The sequence below is a fragment of the Rhinoraja longicauda genome, chromosome 8, assembly GCF_053455715.1.
Source record: "Rhinoraja longicauda isolate Sanriku21f chromosome 8, sRhiLon1.1, whole genome shotgun sequence".
NCBI classification, from domain to species: domain Eukaryota; kingdom Metazoa; phylum Chordata; class Chondrichthyes; order Rajiformes; family Arhynchobatidae; genus Rhinoraja; species Rhinoraja longicauda.
The window spans coordinates 61,373,398-61,400,161 of NC_135960.1; the positions used below are offsets into that span (position 1 = coordinate 61,373,398).

At 42.3% G+C, this 26,764-nt stretch overlaps 1 protein-coding gene across 2 annotated transcripts in view; it reads left to right on the forward strand.

Moving 5' to 3' along the window:
• LOC144596037 (major facilitator superfamily domain-containing protein 6-like) overlaps nt 1–26,764 on the forward strand; it is a 72,220-nt gene that overhangs the window by 8,706 nt on the left and 36,750 nt on the right. Inside the window, exons 1-2 of one of the 2 annotated variants that reach the window (XM_078404116.1) lie at nt 16,892–17,017; nt 21,622–23,183. In XM_078404116.1, coding sequence (XP_078260242.1) covers nt 21,658–23,183 — 1,526 coding nt within the window. In that variant the 5' untranslated portion in view covers nt 16,892–17,017; nt 21,622–21,657. Of the gene's footprint in view, nt 1–16,891; nt 17,018–21,621; nt 23,184–26,764 lie in introns of those variants that run through there. The other variant, XM_078404115.1, reaches the window with a different exon arrangement.

Below are 26,764 nucleotides of genomic sequence, written 5' to 3' on the forward strand. Positions count from 1 at the left end.
TAGAGGTCGCAGCCTCAGAATTAAAGGACGTTCTTTTAAGAAGGAGATGAGGAGGAATTTCTTTAGTTGGAGGGTGGTGAATGTGTGGAATTCATTGCCACAGAAGTCGGTGGAGGCAAAATCAGTGGATATATTTAAGGCAGAGGTAGATAGATTCTTGATTAGTATGGGTGTCAGAGATTATGGGAAAAAGGCAGGAGAATGGGGTTAGGAGAGAGAGATAGATCAGCCATGATTGAATGGCAGAGTAGACATGATGGGCCGAATGGCCTAATTCTACTATCACATGATTATGATCTGCCACATTGTCCATCCCTCACTCAGCTGGTCACTATCCCTTTGATTCCATTCTACATCCCCCTTCTTACTTGGTCTCCCACTTGGATTTGTGTCATAAGCAAACTTTCAAATTTGGTCCCCTCAGACAAATCATTGATAGAGATGGTGATCAGCCATTACTGGGTCCCGGACTCAGACACTGCAATACCCTGTTGGTCACAGCCTCCCAACTCAATAAAACAGCTCGAAACTTCTTATGGTGAGCTCAAAAGAATTTTTTTTTTGTGCAAAATTAGTATTTTTAAGACATCTTACGAGTAATTTAAAAAAAAGTTAGGATGTAAGATTTAATGTATTCATTCTTGGAATATGAGCAACATTGGAAAAGTTGTCTTTCTAGCAACATTGGAAAAGTTGTCTTTCTAGCAACGTTGCAAAAGTTGTCTTTCTTTGGTCTTGGGAGATGGTGGTGGGTCACCATTGATGGCTAGTTCTATGATTTGAATCTAGCTATAAGGGGAGCAACAATGAATGTCAGCATAGTTGTGTGATTTGGTGGCGATGTTGGCCATGCTGGTCTCTTGCTTGTGACATGGCAGATGGCGGTGATCCTGGATTTGAGAAGCACTACTAAAGGAACATTGAAATGTATTGACCTGGCCTGGGCCTCCACTAGCATGTCAAATCTCTTTTTTTAATAAAGGGATTCAGATTGGAATCACAGGACACATAATTTAGATTCACTCCAAACTACAGAAAGAATGCAATCCATCTCACCCATGCAGCAAGTATAAACTGGTTGTTGCCAATAGCCCATGCCTTTGGCTTCTCATTGGATTTACTGAATGGTAACACATGCTACACATTACTGTCATAGATCCACTGGTATGAAATGGATGCTCAGGGTTGCTACAAACCACTGTTGAACATGGCTTGTAGCAACCATCTCAAGGAACCATCTGAACTGATGTGACCACATTTTGAGGCCATCTTCCACTCTTGTTTTTTCCCTCCATGCTTAAGTACTCCTTTGTTATTGAGAATTTTCTTTTAAGTTTATCGTCTTTTTCTTTCTGTTGGAATGTGAAAAATATTTTCATAATTAGTTGCCTCATGATAATCCCTACTCAGTCACACGTTTTGGACAAGAGGAGGAGGAGGAGAAGGAGCAGTGGTTGCACCAGAAGGAGAAATATGTCCACTTAACATTACTTTCCATGTGGAGCAGCTGGTAGAGCTGCTGTCCCACAACGCTGGAGATAGTTGTGTCAAAAATGCACAATGGTTGGGGCTAGTGATGAGTCACTGTGACTGCTTTCCTCCCAAGCACATGGCCAACTTATCCAATGGTAAAGTGGACCCAATGGCCTCCATTTTGAATAGTTTCATGATCGACTCTTCAGCTGCCCAACATGACATTTGAGTGTTGGAAGTCAGCAGGTATAGAGAAAGATTGCTTTTATATTCAGGTCCATTACCGATTTTCCGGCAACTGGTGATCCGGCAATTCCTTTAATCCGGACAAAATTGCGAGACCGCACTTAAAATCCCCGCCCCCCACCCCTGGGAAGTCCCCCTGCAAATGTGGTGCTTAGGCTGGGTGAAGTGGCCAATCTCAACCTCATCGGGACTTCCGCGCCAATCGGCTGATCGAATTTGCTCCCTGCGGCCGGTGCTGTGGAACTCCGGCCCGGCCGGAGTTGACAGATCCGTTCCCATAGCTGACTTCCGAGGCCGACTTTGTGAGCCGGTATCTTGGCATCCCTGGTGACCTAGGTGGACAGTTCCGGTACCATTGGACTCCTCTCGGAGGCCGTGACCTCCAATGGTCTGGCAAAATGGCTAATCCAAAAAGGCTCTGGAACCAAGGGTGCTAGAAAATCCGTGGTGGACCTGTAGCTTCTTTCACAAAATGCTGGAGTAACTCAGCAGGTCAGGCAGCATCTCAGGAGAGAAGGAATGGGTGACGTTTCGGGTCAAGACCCTTCTTCAGAGGGTCTCGATCCGAAACGTCACCCATTCCTTCTCTCCTGAGATGCTGCCTGATCTGCTGAGTTACTCCAGCATTTTGTGAAATAAATACCTTCGATTTGTACCAGCATCTGCAGTTATTTTCTTACACTACCTGTAGCTTCTTTCATATCTTTAGGAATTCCGAGGGCACTTTTGAAGTTTAGTTTCGCTTGTACTGTTGGATGCCATGTTAAACTATGTCCCACTTCCCTCCCAGATGGATATAAACAATTCTATGGTTCCTTTGAAGAACGTGGCACATCTCACCATTTGTGGGAAGTATTTATCCTTTGTCAATCACAAAGAAAGATTATCAAGTCGTTGACTCATTCACTTTTGTAACAAATTAGCTGCCACATTAAACAGTCATGACAATTTAAAAGTACTTTTACTTGTTTGGAGGTCATGAGAGACATTATAAAGTGTTTTATATCCAGCAATTTAAATAGGGCAAGTCATTAATAGAAATTATGGAATATTAACACAAGATGATCAAGTACTTCAAAATAATCTTTCCAATTCATTAAATCATAATTTAGGGACACACTGCACATTTATTTAAAAGTGAGGATATAAATGTTATACTTTTTATTGGTGAGCTGATGAAAACGATACATCTTTAGTAAGATATCCTGAGATACCTTCTGCTGGGTGTTTGAGAAAGAGTGCCAGAGAGTTAAAATTGAAGTGGAATTACAATAGACCAAATTATTATAAACACTCCTGAAATAGGCACAATCTGGAATATATTTTTATTCTTAATTGAGGGTTCCAGTGGTTTAAATATATTCTGAAGAGTATACAAAACCTAAACAACACAAAATGGTGTTAGGCATTGTGAAAAGGGATTTTTAAAAATAATTTCTATTGTGTATGTTTGGTTCTTATTTGACCTTTACATTTGATTTCTTTTCTCTGATTTCAAAATATCCCAGATTTATATCACTTTTCCTGATCCAATGCTGATGTTTTGATTATTTTTACCGGGCACTGTGCCATGTCACAACCATTTAACATGATGTATTCATGGTGCAGCAAATTAAACGTGAACTGTTGGTATTGCAGAACCCGTAAAACCAGTTTGAGTAATGTCTTCTGCATAACAAAATAAAGAATTTCTTTCCAACGGGACCCCACTACTGGCCACATCTTCCTATCTCCTCCCCTTTCTGCTTTCCGCAGAGAACGTTCCCTCCGAAACTCCCTGGTCAACTCGTCCCTTCACACCCAAACCACCCCCTCCCCAGGTACTTTCTCCTGCAACCGCAGGAGATGCAACACCTGTCCCCTTTATCTCCCCCCTCGACTCCATCCAAGGACCCAAACAGTCTTTCCAGGTGAGGCAGAGATTCACCTGCACCTCCTCCAACCTCATCTACTGTACCCGCTGTTCCAGGTGTCAACTTCTCTGCATTGGTGAGACCAAGCGCAGGCTAGTCGATCGTTTCGCTAAACACCTCCGCTCAGCACTTCAACTCCCCCTCCCATTCCCAATCTGACCTTTCCGTCCTGGGCCTCCTCCATTGTCAGAGTGAGGCCCAGCGCAAATTGGAAGAACAGCACCTCATATTTCGCTTGGGTACTTTATACCCCAGCGGTATGACCATTGACTTCTCTAACTTCAGATACCCCTTGCTTTCCCTCTCTATTTCCCCCCCCCCTTCCCAATTCTCCCACTAGTCTTACTTTCTCTGATTACATTCTATCTTTGTCCCGCCCCCTCCGCTGACATCAGTCGGAAGAAGGGACTCGACCCGAAATGTCACCCATTCCTTCTCTCCAGGGACGCTGCCTGACCCGCTGAGTTACTCCAGCATTTTATGTCTACCCTTGATTTAAACCAGCATCTGCAGTTCTTTCCGAGACATAAATCACTTCTATATTGCCTTATCGCCTAAATTCCTAAAAATTCATGATACTTTAACCTTGTTGCAAACAATAACAAAGACATCATTAGTCATCATGGCCCAAGAAAAATCATTCTATTCACAATCCAAATTAAATTCAGCTTACATACACACATAACCAAAAGACATCAAATTTTTCACAACCTCCTGCAAATTTGGAAAAATTGGGTTTTTCATTTCACATTTCTGGACACATTGACTTGATATTTAGCATTGCTTAATCTATTAGACTAGGTATCATGAATTTTTAGGAATTTGGGCGATAATGCAATATAGAAGTGATTTATGTCTAGAAAAGAACTGCAGATGCTGGTTTAAATCAAGGGTAGACATAAAATGCTGGAGTAACTCAGCGGGCAGGCAGCATCCCTGGAGAGAAGGAATGGATGACGTTTCGGGTCGAGTCCCTTCTTCCGACTGATGTCAGGGGAGGGGGCGGGACAAAGATAGAACGTAATCAGAGAAAGTAAGACTAGTGGGAGAATTGGGAAGAGGGGGGGGGGGATAGAGAGGGAAAGCAAGGGGTATCTGAAGTTAGAGAAGTCAATGGTCATACCGCTGGGGTATAAAGTACCCAAGCGAAATATGAGGTGCTGTTCTTCCAATTTGCGCTGGGCCTCACTCTGACAATGGAGGAGGCCCAGGACAGAAAGGTCAGATAAGTAACAGAAAAAAATAATCTTATTTTTGATGAACAGAAGTAATAATCCAATTGGCACCAGATTCAGTTTTATTTTATATTAGTTTTAAAGTAAGCATGGCATAATAGTCTAGTGTTCATGCCAGAGAGCAGAAGGCTACAAGTTACCACCCATTCCTCATTGAACAAAGTTTACTCGTCAGAATAAACATATTCCTTGAAATCCATCCTATATCAGTCTGCTGTACTGCAAATTAATTTTGTTCATTTTCTCAGCAGATACATCTTTATTAATGAAAATAATATTACCGTAAAATACAAAAGAGAAAAAAAGTGGGTAGAATCTGATTTTGGTTGTTAAAATTGCCAACCAGTTTTCTTTTGCACTGCAAGTTTGATTATAATGCCAGGCGGTAGCTTCTCAGGCTTTCAACTTTGGTATCTTTTGTATGTTTAATTTGAAAAGGGATGCTGTGTTTATAGAGTATGCAGCAGCTGAGAATCTATCTGCTCTTCCAATTGATTTGTTAGTAGAAGTCAGGCACTATGCAGATTCAATAGTGAGTTAGTTAGGACCCATCAAAATTGTTAGTTCTGGGCTTTGCTAACCGATATGTGGAAGGCAGCGAAAACAGAAAACAAAGATTAAAATATTCTTTAAATTAAAGTTGAGAGAGATATAAAAAGATAAACTGTGTCAACACCATTCCAAAGGTGTAATTTCCTGGTTTGGTTATTTCTATTTTTACTGCTGGAAACATTTAAATGCGCAGGATTTGCCAGGCATTTGGGGAAAAAAAATCCCTATTTAAGTGACCATAAATTAAAAAAGATATAGCATTAAAATAGCAGTTGAGTTCTTTATTGCTGTCTACACTATCAGAATGACAGATTGGCTAATGGTTTGTCACATGGTAAATTGCTTCTGGACAGTAAGCTCAACTGTGAACCTCTCAGAGAAGCAGAATGATATTTTGAAACATGATGGGTTCATTTGTAATGAAGACTACAGACACACCCCTACTTACGCAATGGGTGACTGAGGTAAACTCGCACTTGCATAAACAGTACTGTGCTCAGTCCCTAGTGCAATCAAGGCAGTTTGTAACTTCAACAACACTCTACGACCACTCAAGTTTACATCGGAAACCCTTCTTGCCCAGAAGGCCACCTGCTGGAGAATGTGCTCCAGTGGCAAGATGGAATTCAAGCCATCAATGACAGAAGTGCTAACCCAGAAGGCAACATGCCACAACAATTGCCCTGGGTGCAGTCGAACGATACTGAGCCAGTTAATACTCTCAGGGAGTTATTCCGAGCAACGGATGGTGATGTTGATTCGGACTGATTAAGTATTGAGTGTGGAAGCTGGGAGGTCATGTTGCAGTTGCATAAGACGTTGGTGAGGCCGCATTTAGAGTATTGTGTTCAGTTCTGGGCACCATGTTGTAGAAAAGATGTTGTCAAGCTGGAAAGGGTACAGAGAAGACTTATAAGGATGTCGCCAGGGCTAGAGGGTCTGAGCTGCAGGGAGAGGTTGAGGAGGCTGGGACTCTATTCCTTGGAGTGCAGGAGGATGAGGGGTGATCTCATTGAGGTGTATAAAATCATGAGAGGAATAGATCGGGTAGATGAACAGAGTCTCTTGCCCAGAGTAGGTGAATCGAGGACCAGAGGTTTAAGGTGAAGAGGAAAAGATTTAATAGGAATCTGAGGGGTAACCTTTTCATATAAAGGGTGGTGGGTGTGTGGAACAAGCTGCCGGAGGAGGTAGTTGAGGCTGGGACTATCCTAACATGTAAGAAACAGTTAGACAGGTACATTGTTAGGACAATGTACCTGTTTAGAGGTTTATTCATCAACCAACCTAGTATTGTTAAAACTGCTGTCCAGATACCAAGTGCTATTTTATGTTGTTGACATTTAACCAATGGTCATCTGGATTCTTCTGCTTGACTGAAATAACATTTTAATTGTTTATTCATCCTTTTTAACTGTCCACTAACCAACCCTAATTCCATGCCAGTATATTAGTCTTGTACCATTTGCTCTGGTTTTATTTTAAGAATTTCTTGTTATGCATTATTTCAAATGTTTACTTAAAGACTGACCACTTTGTATCAACTGGTTCACCCAGTTAAAACCTCAAAAATTTCAATAGATTTATCTTTTTTTAAATTTATACTGACTCTACCCCGTTAAATTATTATTTTCCAAGTGTCCTGTTATTGCTCGTTTAATAATAAATTCTGGCATTTTCCCCATACTGATGATATGCCCAGTCTATAACTCTAATTTTTTTCTCTCTACGTTCTTAAAACAAGCAGTTAAACATAATCGGAGAGGCCAAGAAACAAAATGTCCTCTTGTAGCATGGAAAAAATATTGACCAAGTACTGGTGACGCCCAAGGTATAGTCATTTGGTAAATTGAAACTTACCCTCACAGAATTCACAAATCACTCTCCAAAAATGTGAGGGATGGATAAGGGCAGCACCGTGGTGCAGCGGTAGAGGTGCTGCCTTACGGCGCCGTAGACCCGGGTTCAATCCTGACCATGGGTGCTGTCTGTACATTGTTAATACGTTCTTCCAGTGGCCGCGTGGGTTTTCTCCGAACGATTCCGGTTTCCTCCCACATTCCAAAGACGTGCAAGTCTGTAGGTTATTTGGCTTCTGTAAATTGTCCCTGGTCGGTAGAATGGAACCAGAGGTGATCGCTGGTTGGCGTGGACTCAGTGGGTTGAAGGACCTGTTCCCACACTGTATCTCTGAAACTAAAAACTAAAACTAAATGAAATTTGCTCTCACAAAATTTACCTGGAAAACGAGTAAATAAATAAATCCAAAATGGATTTTATTTTTCATCGCATTTTGTGACTCATGCAGATGCAGTGTTGTGTTAAGGAAATTTATGATCTACACCGTTTTCTGGGAACATAACTCCCCATAATGTAGGGATCGCCTGCAACAATAAAAGGAATAGCAGTGAAATATTGTGTTGTAGACAATAGACAATAAACAATAGGTGCAGGAGGAGGCCATTCGGCCCTTCGAGCCAGCACCGCCATTCAATGTGATCATGGCTGATCATTCTCAATCAGTACCCCGTTCCTGCCTTCTCCCCATACCCCCTGTCTCCGCTATCCTTAAGAGCTCTATCCAGCTCTCTTGAATGCATTCAGAGAATTGGCCTCCACTGCCTTCTGAGGCAGAGAATTCCACAGATTCACAACCCTCTGACTGAAAAAGTTTTTCCTCATCTCTGTTCTAAATGGCCTATCCCTTATTCTTAAACTGTGGCCCCTTGTTCTAGACTAGAGGCAACCATACAGGAGGTCATAGTTAGGATTTTTCTTATTTCATATTAATGATCTGGACGAAACTATATGGGTCCGAATTAGGATTCTTCATATATCATATTAATAATCTGGATTTGGGTGTATAGGACGTAATTTCCAAATTTATAGTTGACACAAACATTTAAGGTTCAATGAACTTTTAAACAGAATGTAATAGGCAAGGAGTAAACGTAGGCTGTTGGAATAAGTGAAAAAATGAAACTGAGTGTTGACAAGTGCAACGTGCTAAGTTTTGGTAGAAAGATTAAGAAGCTGCCACAACTCTAATATAATTTTAAAAACGCAGATGCTGTTATGCTGAAAAGCTCAGCAGATCAGATTCTAATTGGGAAAGAGATCAGACAAGGATCTGCAACGAATGTTCCCTCAGTTCCCACGGTTACTGTCTAACCTGCTGGGTGTTTTCATGCTTTGTGGCATAATTCTAAATTGGAGTATATGAGCATAGTTGGCTGAAAGTGGCTGTGGGCCATTTTGAGAAAGCAATTAAAAATGGAAACTGGATCATGAACTTTATAAATAGAGACACATAGAATGCAAAGTCAAGGAAGTCATGATGAACATTTATGAAACATTAGATCAGTCACAGCTGAAGAAGGGGCTCGAAATGTCACCCATTCCTTCTCTCCTGAGATGCTGCCTGACCCGCTGAGTTACTCCAGCATTTTGTGTCTACATTAGATCAGTCACAACTGGAGTATTGTGTGCAGCTTTGTTACCTTACTTTAGGAAGCATGTAAAGACTTAAGAGAGGATGCTGATGAGATGTACCAACATGATTTCAGCGACAAGGGAATTTAGGTAGAATGATTACGTTTTTAAAAATAATTTGAACAGAGCAGATTATGAGAAGATCTAATACATGTAATTAAAATCAAGAAGAGTATAGGCAAAATAGATAGAAGAAACTCTACTTATTGGCAGTGGGACTGCAAACTAGAGGACAAAGTGTGAAAGATGTTTAGCAAAGGCACAAAGAATGACATGGGAGAAATGAATTTTTCTGGCACAGTGAGTGGTTAGGTTCTGGAGTGGATTGTCAGGAGTAGTAATGGAGCCAGATTTCAATTGTCACATTCAAAAGGAGCTGGACAAGCATCTGAAAGGAATCAATTCATATGGGGAACAGTGAGTGGGTAGGCGAGTGGAACTGATTGGATTGCTCACACATTGAGTCAGTATGGAGCCTGTGATTCTGTGGTGTGTCACAGATTTCACCATTCCGCGTTACCTGAGCAAATAGTTTAGTTTATTGTCGCGTGTACCGAGGTACAGTGAAAAGCATTTGTTGCGTGCAATCCAGTCAGCGGAAAGACAATACATGATTACAATCAAGCCATTTTACAGTGTATAGATACATGATAAGGGGATAATGTTTAGGGCAAGGTAAAGTCCCTGGAATCATGTCGGTACATCTCATAAAGGTAAAGCCAGCAAAGTCCGATCGAGGATAGTCCGAGGGTCAACAAGGAGGAAGACAGTAGTTCAGCAGTGCTAAATGAATCAAAGTGGACGGAAAACGTTATTTAGTTCAGCAGTGCTGAAATAAATAACGTTTTCCGTCCACTTTGCAAGGAAATTCTTTCACCCAAGCCACAGGTGATTTATAAGTGGAGATAGGATCAAATTGATTTCTTCCACATTTTGTGATTTATCAATGTTCATTTTGAGGCATAACCAAAATTAGTAAAATGATTTCTAATTTTACTTGATATTTAGGTGTTTTATCATATCATATCATATATATACAGCCGGAAACAGGCCTTTTCGGCCCACCAAGTCCGTGCCGCCCAGCGATCCCCGTACATTAACACTATCCTACACCCACTAGGGACAATTTTTACATTTACCCAGCCAATTAACCTACATACCTTTTCTAGTTAATGTATTAAATATATAATGATAATAATAAAGCATGTTGTGGTCTTAAGGCATACAACAGCAAGAGTGAATTCTGCCTCTTTTCAGAATTCACTCTTGCTGTTGTATGCCTTAAGACAACAGGCATACAATTAATGCCTGTGGCATTGTGGGATGGAACACCAGTGAGATGGTTATGAGTGAATTAAAACCTTCATTTTGTTTCATAAATTTGGATTGTTTTGGAAGAAATTATCTGGAAAGTGCACTGTAACTTTCTTTCTCATATTGGCCATTAAGTACAAAAGACTAAAATAATCGTTCGGCGTTCATCAAAGTCACATTCGCCAGATTCCTTTGCATAGATTTTGTACATCTGAACTATTTATAAAATACTATTTATCAAAACTCATTGAATAATTAGTCATAATAGGTCCAATCACAACAAACTATTGAAAATCATTTTCACCTATAAATATATATATATTTTTAAATGCCGGCATTTTAAAATGATTTTCAATAGTTTGTCAATAGTAGACTATTCACCTATGGTATATTGAGATTACAGACAAATTCAATCTGAATTTTCTCTTTGCATTGCATTTATAGTGTATTATCTGTAATCTCGATGCACCATAGGTAAATAGTCTGCTTGTGCTATTTGACAATAGACAATAGACAATAGGTGCAGGAGGCCATTCAGCCCTTCCAGCCAGCACCGCCATTCAATGCGATCATGGCTGATCACTCTCAATCAGTACCCCGTTCCAGCCTTCTCCCCATACCCCCTCACTCCGCTATCCTTAAGAGCTCTATCCAGCTCTCTCTTGAAAGCATCCAACGAACTGGCCTCCACTGCCTTCTGAGGCAGAGAATTCCACACCTTCACCACTCTCTGACTGAAAAAGTTCTTCCTCATCTCCGTTCTAAATGGCCTACCCCTTATTCTTAAACTGTGGCCCCTTGTTCTGGACTCCCCCAACATTGGGAACATGTTTCCTGCCTCTAATGTGTCCAATCCCTTAATTATCTTATATGTTTCAATAAGATCCCTCCTCATCCTTCTAAATTCCAGTGTATACAAGCCCAATCGCTCCAGCCTTTCAACATACGACAGTCCCGCCATTCCGGGAATTAACCTAGTGAACCTACGCTGCACGCCCTCCATAGCAAGAATATCCTTCCTCAAATTTGGAGACCAAAATTGTACCTTTGCTTATAATGTTCCAATTGTCAAGCAGTTTTTTCTCTCATTACTTGCCTGGCCTCTGCTCCTGTTGCTGCTAATTGTAGTGTATTTGGTTACTTTGAGGATAGTTTCAGACACAATATTCAGTAAAGTCTGTACTTCAACCAACTACATTTAACTAACATGGATAAAAGTTTGTGCTTAGGATTATTACATTATCATGTTATTTTCTTGAATGTAAATAAAAATGTTGTCATAGACAGAGACATGGAGAGATACAGCATGAAAACAGGCCCTTTGACCCACAAAGTCCATATAGATTATTCTACACTTTATTTCCTCCACATTCTCATCAACTCACCAACTCCAAGTCAACCCACACGCCCACCCTCTGCCCCCTGATTCTACCACTTAGACACTAGTGGTGATTTACAGTAGCTAATTAATCTCACACTTTCGGGATATGGGAGGAAAGTAGAGCACTCGTAGAAAACTTGCAAGGAAGCATAGAGAGCAAGCAAACTTCACACGAAGAGCACCCAAGGTCAGGATCAAACCAACCTCAGAGGCACAGTGAGTAATTGGCTCTACTAGTTGGACCATTGGGCCGCCATCATTTTGCACTTTATCCCCCGAGGTTTCATACATCTTCTGAAGGCTTTCACAGCTTCTTGAATTATTGTATCATAACCTTAAAACCCCTCCAGCTACTTTGTTCGACTGTGTACTGTCAAGAACCTGAACATTGAAGGGTCAGTAGTCCATTATACTCAGCGCTGTCATAACCACTTAAAACTCTACTGGAGAAATGAGGAACGTCCTTACAGTTTTACTTTTTATACAAAGTTGATTTCTATTCTTCAGTTTGAATGATGGTAGAATGGCAAAAGTGGAATTATCAATGCTGTTTATTCCTAATTGTTTACTGTATGTCGTGTTGTTACTTGCGAGCAAAGCACCAAGGTGAATTCTTTGTATGTGTGTATACATACTTGGCCAATAAAATTTATTCAATTCAATTCAATTCAATTCTTATATCTTGTCTTAACGTGGTTTAAGGCGTTCTTAATGTGTAGGAAAGAACTGCAGATGCTGATTTAAATTGAAGATGGACACAAAATGCTGGAGTAACTCAGCAGGACAGGCAGTATCTCTGGAGAGAAGGAATGGGTGATGTTTCGGGTCGAGACCCTTCTTCAGACTGAAGTTGCTCCAGCATTTTGTGTCTACCTTCAAGGTGTTCTTAAGTTCCACTACCGTACCATCATCATTAATAATTGACAAGCCTGAAATACCACTCTCATAAATCAAGCTGACCTGATGATCCATAAAGCTTGTGGATCTCAGTGGAAATAACAATTTTTGATGATGACATCCTATTTATAGTATTTTTCTATTTCCAAATTAGAGCAAAAAGGAGTACAGTATAATCAGTATTTTTTGAAATCTAAGTGCCAAGCATTTAGGTGCTTACTTGACGATGTTATTTTGCCAGATAATTATATTCTTGGTTTCATTTATAATGAAGAACCTTTAATAACTGGCTTAATAATAATAAAAGGGGAACCCTTAATAACTGAAAGTTTAGAGATACAGCATGGAAACAGGTCCTTCAGCCCACCGTTTCCACACTGACAATTGATTACCCATTCACACTGGTTCTATGTTATCCTGCTTTTGCAACCACTCCCTACACACTTGAGGCAATTTACAGGGGCCAATGAGTTTACAAACCCACATGTTTTTGGGAGGTGGGAGGAAACCAGAGCACCCACAAGGAAACCCATGTGGTCACAGAAACATAGAAACATAGCAGCATAGGTTCACCAGATTAATTCCCAGATTAAGTCAGAGAGTGGTGAATGTGTGGAATTCTCTGCCTCAGAAGGCAGTGGAGGCCAGTTCGTTGGATGCTTTCAAGAGAGAGCTGGATAGAGCTCTTAAGGATAGCGGAGTGAGGGGGTATGGGGAGAAGGCAGGAACGGGGTACTGATTGAGAGTGATCAGCCATGATCGCATTGAATGGCGGTGCTGGCTCGAAGGGCTGAATGGCCTACTCCTGCACCTATTGTCTATTGTCTATTGATGGCGGGACTGACATATGATGAAAGAGTGGGTCAGCTGGGCTTGTATTCACTGGAGGAGAGGGGATATAAAATTCTTAAAGGATTGGACAGGGTAGATCTAGGAAAAATGTTCCCGATGTTGTGGGAGTCCAGAACCAGGGGTCACAGTTTAAGAATAAGGGGTAGGCCATTTAGGACTGAGATGAGGAAAAACTTCTTCACCCAGAGAGTTGTGAATCTGTGGAATTCTCTGCCACAGAAGGCAGTGGAGGCCAATTCACTGGATGTTTTCAAGAGAGTGTTAGATTTAGCTCTTGGGGCTAAAGCAATCAAGGGATATGGGGAGAAAGCAGGAATGGGGTACCGATTTGGAATGATCAGCCATGATGATCATTCCAAATCGGTACCCCATTCCTGCAGCCATGATCATATGCTGGCTGGCTCGAAGGGCCGAATGGCCTACTCCTGCACCGATGTTTCTAGAATGTTATAGATGTGGACTCTCCATTCATGATGTCACTGAAAGGGAACTGCCTGATGTTATTCAAGGGTGCGGTGCATTCTACATCTTGTTAAACTTTTCCATAGGCTGGTCTGTGTATCAGGTTAACAATCGCTAAAGCAAACAAGACCGCCTATTTAGAAATTAGCAGGTGTCAACGTGTTTCTTTGTTTAAATTAGGAATATGTGGAAAGAAGGTGCCAACACTGTAATGCTTTTTAAACTGCTCCAGTTTTTTAAAAACTCTTAAATCTTAATCTTAATGACATTGACTGGAATAGACTCAATTTTCCAGGGAAAAAAAGTCTGTTTTAATCCATTGCAAGTCTGTGGTGATGTATTTCTTTTTGTTTAGAAGCAGATTTTATTTCTGTAGAGTACATAACACTGTAACCAAGAGTCAGCCAAAGCAGAGAGATGCCTCTTGTGCTTTGAGTTGACTTTGATGTGTTACTGGTGAAAGTACCTATCCAGCCTATGTCTTTCCCACATTGCATGTGAAGAGAGAGTAAGCGGAGAGAGTAAGCGGTGGTATTAGTTGTCATGGCTGGTAATGCAGGAAGTGATAATGGACAAACAAGTTTGATGTGAACTGACAGTCATTGCCACAGTGAGGTCATGATTTATGTAAATATATGTGCTCCTGTTTCTTGGCCTACCAAAACACTTTAAATTCAATGATCACTGAACACCACTGCCAGCATTTTAGAAGATAAGTACTTATTTGGTAGAAGACTTTTATTTCAATTCTATTTCATTTGCAATAGCATTGTTTAATCCACTTAAGGTTTGTCTGTTCCCTTGCTCTCCCAGATATAATGACATTACAAATTGGATTGCATGTCAAAAAGACTATTCAATATGAAATGCTGCAATTATGTGAAATACATCCGTTAAAAAAAAAAAAAAGTTTATATTATTAAGTTGACAAAGTCAAATGATTTGGCTTTGTGACATTTTGAAAAAGCCTATTTATCTGTTTGGGTCCCGAGCAATTATCAGCAAATCTATTGTTAAAGGCAGTATGTGAGGAGGAAGTGATGCGGCAGTAGGGTATACAAAGCAACACTGTCCATTTGCACTTCAGACATGTATACGTTGTATTAAATGAAGCAGTAGATGAGGTAGGACTGATCAACTCTCCTGTGTGCTGTGTCCTCATTGTCAGTAAGACAGCAGATGTCCAGAGACATTTAAGAACTACTAACGTTTCCAGTTAATCATTTTTAAAATAGTTTAAAATGTTTTATAGAATTAAAAACACATTGAAACTTTTTTTTAAAAAAGAAAGGCCGTTTTGCCTTCGAGGAAATATTTGCTCTCCAGGCCAAATGTGGAGATATTTGCTGGGTTCCAATCCCGTACTGGGTATGACCGGCAATGGATTGGGGAAAATGGGCTTCCCGTTGTAATGTGACGAGTCCAGCAGGCTTGGCATCTGCTGCTGAACCTCGTGAAGTTCAGCAGTGGAGCGGGGTGGTAGATAGAGTCATAGAGTGATACAGTGTGGGAACAGGCCCTTCGGCCCAACTTGCCCACACCAGCCAACATGTTCCAGCAACACTAGTCCCACCTGCCAGCATTTGGTCCATATCCCTCCAAACCTGTCCGATCCATGTACCTGTCTAACTGTTTCTTAAACATTGGGATAGTCCCAGCCTCAACTACCTCCTCTGGCAGCTTGTTCCATACACCCACCAACCTTTGTATGAAAACGTTACCCCTCAGATTCCTATTAAATCTTTCCCCCTTCACCTTAAACCTATGTCCTCTGGTCCTCGATTCGCCTACTCTGGGCAAAAGACTCTGTGCATCTACCCGATCTTTTCCTCTCGTGATCTTATACACCTCCTTAAGATCACCCCTCATTCCCCTGCGCTCCAAGAATGTACCGACATCCCATCAGTCAACATGTCACAGCTCGACAATGGGTCCCTCACAAGTCCAAGCCTCACTTGTGGGGGTGTAAGTTGACCTTTCTCAGTTCCCTGGGGAAACACCAGCCTTAACCAACATGATTAGACCCAATGTGCGCTTGAGGTTAGATGCAGGTGACGGGGCGAAGTGAACCTGCTGGGCGACAGTCCTGATGTTGCCACAGGTGCGGGAGCATTGAGCAGTATTGGTCGATAGGTTATGGATTTTGGAAGATGTTTTCACAAATCTTGACCACAAGAATGGTGGCGTTAAATGTTGAACAGTCTGAAGATCCTTCTACCCAGAGATGCTGCCTGTCCTGCTGAGTTACTCCAGCATTTTGTGTCTCACTTCGGTGTAAACCAGCATCTGCAGTTCCGTCCTACGCATTAAATGTTTGATGCCTTGAAATCCAGATCCTCAGAATTTGACTCTGCCATTGACTCTAAGCTATCTGTTCCACTGCCTTTGTAGTGGTCCCCTCGCATGGATCACATGTCACTTCCATTCCACCTCCTGCACATCGATTTCCAGTGCCATGTTTTACTGAACACTGAGACATCTTGCTGTCATTCTTCACTGTCTTTTGTGTCATAGTTCATTTCGGAATGTAGACACGCACAATTACTGGACTAACTCTGTGGGACAGGCAGCATCTCTGGAAAGAAGGAATGGGTGACGTTGCTGAACGAGACCCTTTTTTATTGTGGAATGCTGTCAGCACTTACACAGCTTAATTCACTTGTATTTAGGACACTTTGGCACCAGCTGCTTTTGTATAAATTTCAGAAGTAAAGATTATGCGCTAAAAGCTCATTACGACCGGGAATCCATGTTTGAGGGCTGAATATTAGCCCAATGAAATGTTATTAATCATTCATTGTATCTCCCTTATAGTTGTGCATGACTGTTTCCCTGCCAATATTTAATTGTCCAAAGATATGCAGATTCTGCAGCAACATAGACATCTATTTTGGAATAGGATTGTTAGGCCTGGATTTGTTGCTCTGGTCTGCAACACACTGGTACTCTTGTTCCCATTGTTCTGTTGACTGTAGGATCTCAAAATTCTTTGCTCAGCCTGTCTCGGGCAGGCCAGAGCAATGGCCAAGCATAAGTCTGTGTCGATATTGCATTACTTCACATTTGCCACAACACTCTTTCTCTCACCTCCTCCCGAGTGTGTGCTATGACTCAGCGAGGAGAAAAAGGCTTGTACGTAGAGGCAGGAATTTGGACAAAACGATAACCGTGTTTAATGTCAAATGCTCAACATATTACTGGTTTGTCATTCTTGATTATCAGTTCAGTGCTCAGAGGAAATTTATTTAGCACAGAGGAAATGTTGTATCAAAATAACTGGCAAGATAGTGTTGTCTGCCTCCATGCTATTACATTTTTTTGGGAAATGGGGTCAGATTCTTGAGAAAATGAAGCTGTAAATAGCTCAGCCCTGCTCGAAGAGAAACTCTGACCGCGACATAGCAAGAATGGTCATCTTTTAATACTTTCCTTTAATATATGTTAACATTTATTAATTGTTTTCATTTTCTGCTGCTTGATAAAAATCATAGACAATAGACAATAGGTGCAGGAGTAGGCCATTTGGCCCTTCGAGCCAGCACCGCCATTCAATGTGATCATGGCTGATCATTCACAATCAGTACCCCGTTCCTGCCTTGAGTTTGTTTGTGCTGGGAATGAAATATTCTTACACATTGGAGTCGTGGAATATACCGCATACTCCGAGAGAGAATAGAACCCCTCAGGAATCGGAGAGTGGAAGCCCTCAAGCATCAAAGTGGTCAACTCTTGTGTGGAGCCACAGGAAATGGGCAAGGTCCTCAATGAGTATTTCTTCTCGGTTTTTACCGTGAAGAAAGACAAGGACTGGGGGATCTTGGGGCAGTTAAATGGAAGTGGCTTGAGGGCAGTCAGTGTACGGTCGAGGAGTTATTGAACGTCCTGACGCGTATGAAGGTAGACAAATCTCCCAGAAAATGTAGGTGTGCTGGCTGAGATTTATTGCGCCCAGGATGTGGCCAGGCCGCCTAGAACAGAGGGACTTGGCGGGGGGGGGGGGGGCGCTGTTTGTGGCCATGTTCGGCGGCAGGCCTGGTTGTCTGCTGCGAAAAGATAAGACAAAGAACTTTTGAATCTTTGTTGGCGCCAGAAACTTTGCATACTGCCTAGGTAAAGTCTACGGTATGATTTTACTGCAAAAACAAAGAATTTCACTGTACATGTGGCAATGATGTATCATTGAGTTATCATTAAATACGGGAGAGGTGCCAGAAGACTGGAGATTGGCACATGTTGTGCCTCTGTTTATGAAGGGCTGCAGGGAAAAGCCTGGGGCCTACACACCAGTGAGCCTAACGTCTGTGGTTGGAACATTACCAGAGAGTATCCTGAGGGACAAGAAATGCATGTATTTAGGTGGACAAGACTGATTAGAGATAGTCAGCATGATTTTGTTCGTGGGAGATCATGTGTCACGAATCTGATTGAGTTTTCTGAAGATGGGACTGAAAAGGTTGTTGAGAGCAGAGCTTGTAGACCTATAATAGAGATTTCAGTGAGGCATTTGATAAGATTCTGCATGGCAGGCTGCTCTGGAAGGTTAGATCGCATGGGATCCAAGGAGAGATAGCTGACTGGATAGGAAGGAAGCAGAGGGTGATGATGGTGGAAGGTTGCCTTTCGGACTGGAGGTCTGTGACTGGTGGTGTGCCTCAGGGTTTGGTGCTGGGCCCATTACTGTTTGTCATCCACATCAATGATTTGGATGAGAACGTACAAGGCATGATTAGCAAATTGGCCGATGACATAACAGTGGGTGGTATTGTAGTTAGTGAAAATGGTTGCGAACAGTTGCAGCAGGATCTTGATCGGTGGGCAGGTGGGCTGAGGAATGGTTGATGGAATTTAATATGGAGAAGTGCCAGCTGTAGCATTTTGTGTAGTCTAACAAGGGCAGTTCCTACAGAGTGAATGGAAGGGCTCTGGGGAGTGTTGTAGATCAGAGGGATTTAGGAATGTGGGAACAGAGTTCCTTCAAAGTGGCATCACAGGGAGATAGGGTGTTCAAAAAGGCTTTTGCCACATTGGTCTTCATCATTCAGAGTATTGAGTATAGCAGTTGGGAGGTCATGGTACAATTGTGTAAGACCTTGGTGAGGCCACATTTAGAGCACTGTGTTCAGTTTTGGTCACCACACGAGAGGAAAGATGTTGTCAAGCTGGAAAGGGTACAGAGAAGATTTATGAGGATGATGCCAGGACTCGAGGGCCTGAGCTATAGGGAGATATTGAGCAAGCTAGGACTCTATTCCTTGGAGTGCAGGAAGATGAAGTGTGATCTTGTAGAGGTGTACAAGATCATGAGAGGAATAAATCAGGTAAATGCACAGTCTTTTGTCCAGAGTAGGGAATCGAGAACAAGAAGACATAGGTTTAAGGCGAGGAGGGAAAGATTCTCTGTGGAACACATCAGATCCTATCCACTCACATTTTTATCCCCATATTTTCCTTGTGTTGTTTTTGGTCTTTTACAAATCAACAATTTATTCTTGACTCCTCTGCCAACAAAACAGTTTATTTCAAACAGTCTCATCCTACCTACCACATGCTTTTATATAACTCTATGAGACTTGCCTCACCGTCTCATCTTTCTAAAATTAAACCTAACTTCTCTTGTCAATCCTGATAAATAACGTCGCTCTTCTTTTGAATCATTTTGCTCCATGATTCCAAAGCCTCTTAAAAAGAAAGAGCAATTTCGGCTCAACGGTCAATAAAGTTAACCATAATCATGATGTAGAAGTGAAGCAATCTCTTATCCTGTACCTTCTACACCATAACTTCAATTTCACAATCAAACCTCCCAAACATTCCAGTCCAAATTTTTGAATAGAAACATAGAGAAATAGAAAATAGGTGCACGAGTAAGCCATTCAATATGATCAGGGCTAATCATCCAGAATCAGTACCCTGCTCCTGCTTTTTTCCCCATGTCCCTTGATTCCGTTAGCCCGAAGGATCTATATCTGACTCTCTCTTGAAAACATCCAGTGAATTGGCCTCCACTGCCTTCTGCGGCAGAGAATTCCACAGATTCACAACTCTCTGGGTGAAAAGGTTTTTCCTCATCTCAGTCCTAAATGGCCTACCCCTTATGTTAAACTGTGACCCCTGGTTCTGGACTTCCCCAACATCGGGAACATTTTTCCTGCATCTAGCCTGTCCAATCCCTTAAGAATTTTACATGTTTCTATAAGATCCCCTCTCATCTTTCTAAATCCCAGTGAAAAGAAGCCCAGTCGCTCCATTCGTTCATGTTTGACTGAAATTGGTCAGAATGTGAATTCCAGCATCTTTTGTCTCCTTTCCAGTTCTCGAACCTGAAAGGCCAACTCTATCTCTTTTCCCACAGATGTGGCCTGACCTGCTGAGTATTTCAAGCATTTTCTCCTTTTATTTTAGATTTGTGGCATTTGCATTAAAAAAAAATTAATTCCTTTATTCTTTGCTAAATTCCATCAAAAGGATGACGTAGAATTGTTAGGCCAAATAATGTGGCTCTTCACTGTGAATTGACTGCAAAATCTCCCTCAGAAGGTGATGTCTATTTCTGTCACAGTGGCCCTTTAATCACATTAAGTATTAGCCCTCTCTGACTCTGAAAGATATCAATAAAAAATGATGCATTTCTTTCCCCATAGATTTGAATGGCCATTTTGAAAAATATCACTTTTATTGTACTTTTGTTTTGCTCTCTCCCTATTTCTTTCTGTGTGTGAGTTGAAATTTAATTCACCCACAATTACTTTTCAGTCTTTATAATGCAGCAGCTCCCCAGTACTATTGTTTATGGAGACACCCTCTTGGCATACTTCTGCTGGTTAGTAATGCTTTGTGTCCCTTGCTGCTAAGACATGGCACAAATCATCATTGCTACTAAACAGGTACGGTTTAACTGCTGGTGGATTTCTCTGTAATCAGGAAAGTTTACTTCTCTGATAATATTCTTGTCCTGCCCCCCCCCCCCCCCTCTTATCTAAAACAAATCCAACATTTTTAATGTGTACTGTATATCACTCTCACTGTCTCTCCCCCCCTCTCTCTTCCCCCCCCCTCCCCTCTCCCCCCTCGCCTCTCCACCCACCCCTACAAATAATGTCGAGCATTTCTGCCATCTCCAAGTACACTCCAAACATTGATCAGGCAAGATCAACATCATCCGCTCCTCCAATTTTAAGATTAAACTTTGATTTCCTGGATCTCAGTAAATACCAAGCACACTTTGATAGAATTTAATACCATTCAATGAGGAATATCAACAATTATTGGTGAACATTAGGTATGAATTATATATGTAGGAAGGAACTGCAGATGCTGGTTTAAATCAAAGATAGACACAAAATGCTGAAGGAACACAGAGGGACAGGCAGCATCTCTGGAGAGAAGGAATGGGTGACGTTTTGGGTTGAGACCCTTCTTCAGACTGAAGCATGAAGCATACAGTCTGAAGAAGGGTCTCGACCCGAAACGTCACCCATTCCTTCTCTCCAGAGATGCTGCCTGTCCCGCTGAGTTACTCCAGCATTTTGTGTCTGGGTATGAATTATATCGCCCTTTGACTACAGATAAGGCTGGTTCCATGTAAAATTATACAACAAAGAAAAAACAACAGGAAAGGCCTGCATTGCATGGATTCAGAACTTAATGAACCACCTATATAACTTATTCTATTCTGTTAGTTGCATCATTATGAGAACAAAACAGGTTTTCCTTAAATCTAATGGTAGAAAAGTTAAGTGAAATTTAGGACTATGTTTTTATGCAAGCATAAAGAACATTCTCAATATTTTCCTCTTCCTTGTAGGCCAGTGTTGGAAGCTGAGCAACACACCCATTAACAATGGCGAGTGAAGACAAAGTTGCCATCCTTTCTGACGACGAAGAGGAACAGAAGAGGAAATATATTCTTGCCGAGCCTTTCAACACCCTGTCGGCTGAAGCAAGGAATGAATCATCTCTTACTCCTGCCCACTTAGCAACAGAAACATCAGAAGCAGATGGACCAGATTGGTTGGAGCGGCATTGTGTAATAATTAGTAATGAGCTTCTTGTTTCCAAAGTGTTCTACTTCTTCTTTTATTCTGGCTACGGCTCGTTAATCCCATTGCTGCCAGTATATTATAAACAGCTTGGCATGTTGGCCAGCCAAAATGGGCTCTTGGTGGGAATACGATATTTTATAGAATTCTGCAGTGCGCCTTTCTGGGGTGTAATTGCGGATCGATTTAGAAAAGGGAAGATTGTCCTTCTCTTTTCACTCATGTGTTGGATTGTATTTAACCTTGGAATTGGTTTTGTGAAACCTGCCACAATGATATGTGAATCGAGGAAGCCAGTGCTGACCACAGTGGCTCCAAACGCAACTACTCCCTTGGTATTATCCACGGCTATACCTACAAACCAGTCCGTTCAAAACAACGCCAACAAAAGTCGGATACAGAGAGATATTTCAGCAAATCAGCCTTTCAGATATTTGGGGAACCTCGGTTTTTCGTTCCCCATGTTCAATGCAGACGCAGGCCAGATCTTGCAGGAAAGATCTGCTCCAGATACTGACAATCTGACAGCAACAACCAATCCAAACGGCACGTTAGACACTACAGTAGCCAGTAGCACATCTGCCACAACAGTGAAGTCAGACAAGCAGATCACTTATGACTTGAGAGAAGTTGAAAATATATTCCTGCTCATTTTGTTGGTTGTCATCATCGGAGAGTTCTTCAGTGCCCCGGCGGTCACTATTGTGGACACGATTACCCTACAATATCTTGGCAAACACAGAGACCGCTATGGGTTGCAGCGGATGTGGGGCTCTCTGGGATGGGGCGTTACCATGCTGGCAGTGGGCATCTCAATTGATCGCACTCGCATGAATGTTTCTATACGAGGCGATGGCTGTGAAATCACAGATTACAAGAACTACAGAATAACATTTATTGTTTTTGGCATCTTGATGTCTGTAGCATTGATTGTATCAACCCAATTCAAATTTGATTACAGTCATTTAAGAACTGACGAGAACCAAAGAGAAGATAGTATTGAAATTCAGCAAGTGGCTCAGAGCCCCTCGCTGGACAATTCTGAAGCTAACAATAGTGCTCGACGCCCCAAGGAGAGAGGAAAAAAGACATTTGAATTTAAATGGCTGCTGAGAATGATTTGCAGTGTGCAGTATGGCTCTGTGCTGTTTGTAGCCTGGTTCATGGGCTTTGGTTATGGCTTTGTGTTCACATTCCTCTACTGGCATTTGGAAGACTTGAACGGAACTATTACACTCTTTGGAATCTGCTCCGTCCTCAGCCACATCTCAGAACTGACTGCCTACTTCCTGAGCCACAAGCTGATTGAGCTGGTTGGTCACATTAGGTAAGCTGCTACCTCACTTCCCACTTACTTGATGTATTTGAGTTTATTTTATTTTCACGTGTACCGAGGTACAGTGAAGAGCTTTTGTTGTGCGCTAACCCAGTCAGTCATGTGGCGCATGCTTCATGTTATAATGGTATTCCGAAGGAGGCTACAATTTGCCATATGTTTATAGATCATAATTTTGCATTACACAAAAAAAGTGCCAGAGAAAAGGAAGTCCCAGGTAATCACAAAATGCTGGAGTATCTCAGCGAGTCAGGTAGCATCTCTGGAGAGAAGGAATGGGTGACGTTTCGGGTCGATACCCTTCGGACTGATGTCGAGGGAAGGGTCAGAACAAAGATAGAATTTAGTCGGAGACAGTAAGTCTAGTGGGAGAGCTGGGGGGGGAGGAGGGTATGGAGAGAGAAAGCAAGGGCTATCTGAAGTTAGAGAAATGTTCATACCGCTGGGGTGTAAACTACCCAAGCAAAATATGAGGTGCTGTTTCTCCAATTTGCGCTGGGCCTCACTCTGACAATGGAGGAGGCCCAGGACAGAAAGGTCAGATTGGGAATGGGAGGGGGAATTGAAGTGCTGAGCCACCGGGAGATCAGGTTGGTTGAGACGGACTGAGCGAAGGTGTTCAGTGAAACAATCACCGAGCCTGCGCTTGGTCTCGCCGATGTAGAGAAGTTGAAACCTGGAACAGTGGATACAGTAGATGAGGTTGGAGGAAGTGCAAGTGAACCTCTGCCTCACCTGGAAAGACTGTTTGGGTCCTTCGATGGAGTCAAGGTAAAGGGACAGGTGTTGCATCTCCTGCGGTTGCTGGGGAAAGTACCTGGGGAGAGGGTGGTTTGGGTGTTTAGGAACGAGGTGACCAGGGAGTTTTGGAGGGAACGGTCTCTACGGAAAGCAGAAAGGGGTAGAGATGGGAAGATGTGGCCAGTAGTGGGATCCCATTGGAGGTGGCGAAAAGTCCCAGGTAATGATGGACTTTAGGGCTGAGAGCTCTGGTGTTCCCCAAAGGGAGCATGGCTTTTCAAACTAAATACAGAAACTATCTAAACTCTTATAAAGAAACTATTGTGGAAAACATTTGTTTATCTAGGTCTAAAAACATGAGAATCAGATTTATAATTTGATTTTTCCTCAAGTTAGATAAAACATCTCTTAGAATGTAGGGCATCGAACGTGTCTGAATTTTGACATTCCTTTAGATCTGTCTAATCCCATCTTCCTGGAGGCTTCAGTGGTTTCTGGGGCAATCATAGTTTAAGGTATAAATCTGAAAGAGGAACTCACCCACTTCAAACTACATCCTAAATTTGATGAGAGCTGTTGAGAAACCTTGTATCAGGCCATGATCAGATAGCTTTATCTATTTGAAGGAGCCTGTGAGCCCCCATTTTCTGGTTTTGAATTTCTGGTTGCAGCCTTTATTGTACTGGCTATGTTCCAAGAGGAAGAGAAGAGTTTGCTCACTGTCCACTAGCTACAACACAACCTTCAACCCTCCACTAAAGTCTGAGATATATACTTCCTGTACCTCCCCCGGCAGCAGGACATCCCCCACCACACTCTTTGCCCGTGACAATTGGGTGTTATATGACACGGGCTCTCTCCTTTCCCCACAGTCAAACTCTGAAGCTGACTCCCACCTGTCCCATTCCTGATCTTACACCTCTGTGAAAATAATCTGTGCCTCCCCTCTGCCACGGGTCATAACTTGCAACTATCAACCTTGGTTATAATTTTCCTTAGGAAGACCCTCAGTTCAGTTCAGTTTAGTTTATTGTCTCGTGTACCGAGGTACGGTGAAAAAGCTGTTGTTGCGTGCTATCCAGTCAGCGGAAAGGCAACACATGATTACAATCGAGCCGTTTATAGTGTATAGATAGATACATGATAATAGAATCACGTTTACTGTAAGGTAAAGCCAGCAAAGTCCAATCAAGGATAGACCAAGGGGAACCAATGATGTAGATAGTAGTTCAGGACTGCTCTCTGGTTGTGGTAGGATATCATATCATATCATATCATATATATACAGCCGGAAACAGGCCTTTTCGGCCCTCCAAGTCCGTGCCGCCCAGTGATCCCCGCACATTAACACTATCCTACACCCACTAGGGACAATTTTTACATTTACCCAGCCAATTAACCTACATACCTGTACGTCTTTGGAGTGTGGGAGGAAACCGAAGATCTCGGAGAAAACCCACGCAGGTCACGGGGAGAACGTACAAACTCCTTACAGTGCAGCACCCGTAGTCAGGATCTGTAAAGCAGCAACTCTACCGCTGCGCTACCGTGCCGCCCATATGATTCGGTTGCCTGAAAACTGCTGGGAAGAAACTGTCCCTGAATCTGGAGATGTGCGTTTTCGCACTTCTATACCTTTGCCTGATGGGAGAGGGGAGAAGAGGGAGTGGCCAGGGTGCGACTCGCCCTCGATGATGCTGCTGGCCTTGCCGAGGCAGCGTGAGGTGTAAATGGAGTCCTTGGAAGGGAGGTTGGTTTGAGTGATGGTCTGGACTGCGTCTAGAAGTCGCTGCAATTTCACGCGCCTGACCTCCCACTTTGATAGGAACCCATGCCAAACAAAGTGAGGTTTCACCACACCACAGCGAAACACACTCCTACTACTAACATCTACTTTCAATGTAACATTAAGAATAAGGGGTAGGCCATTTAGAACGGAGATGAGGAAAAACTTTTTTAGTCAGAGCGTTGTGAATCTGTGGAATTCTCTGGCTCAGAAGGCAGTGGAGGCCAATTCTCTGAATGCATTCAAGAGAGAGCTAGATAGAGCTCTTAAGGATAGTGGAGTCAGAGGGTAATGGGGAGAAGGCAGGAACGGGGTACTGATTGAGAATGATCAGCCATGATCGAAGGGCCGAATGGCCTCCTCCTGCACCTATTATCTATTATTCATGATGTTTCCAGCTTTTGAAGTACTTACTGCTGTAATTTAACTATTTCTTTGCAATCCTCACAATTATTTCCTTTGTCTCATAATTTATGCAACACAGAAATAGGCCCTCTGGCCCAACTCACCCATACAAACCAAAATGCCTATCTAAGCTGTGCCGATTTGCATTTGGTTGACCCATATCCATCTGAACCTCCCTCATTCATGCATCTGTCCAAATGTCTTTTACCCGAAACAGCACCTAATCATATTCTCCAGAAATGCTGTCTAACCCACTGAGTTCCTCCAGCAATTTGTCTTTATTTAAAAATACTGTTATTGTACGTGGCTCAACGATTTCCTCTGGCAGCCTGTCCATATACATGCCACCCTCTGTGTGGAAAAAGGTGCCCCCCAGATTCCTATTAAATCTTTCCCCTCTCACTTTAAACCTATTCTCTCCAGTTTTTTGGGGAGAGGGGGGGGGCTGGGGAGAAAAAGACAATGTGTAATCATCCTATTTGTGCTCCTCGTGATTTTCCACATCTCAATGTCTTAAGCTCCAGGGAATGAACAATAGACAATAGACAATAGGTGCAGGAGTAGGCCATTCAGCCCTTCGAGCCAGCACCGCCATTCAATGCGATCATGGCTGATCACTCTCAATCAGTACCCCGTTCCT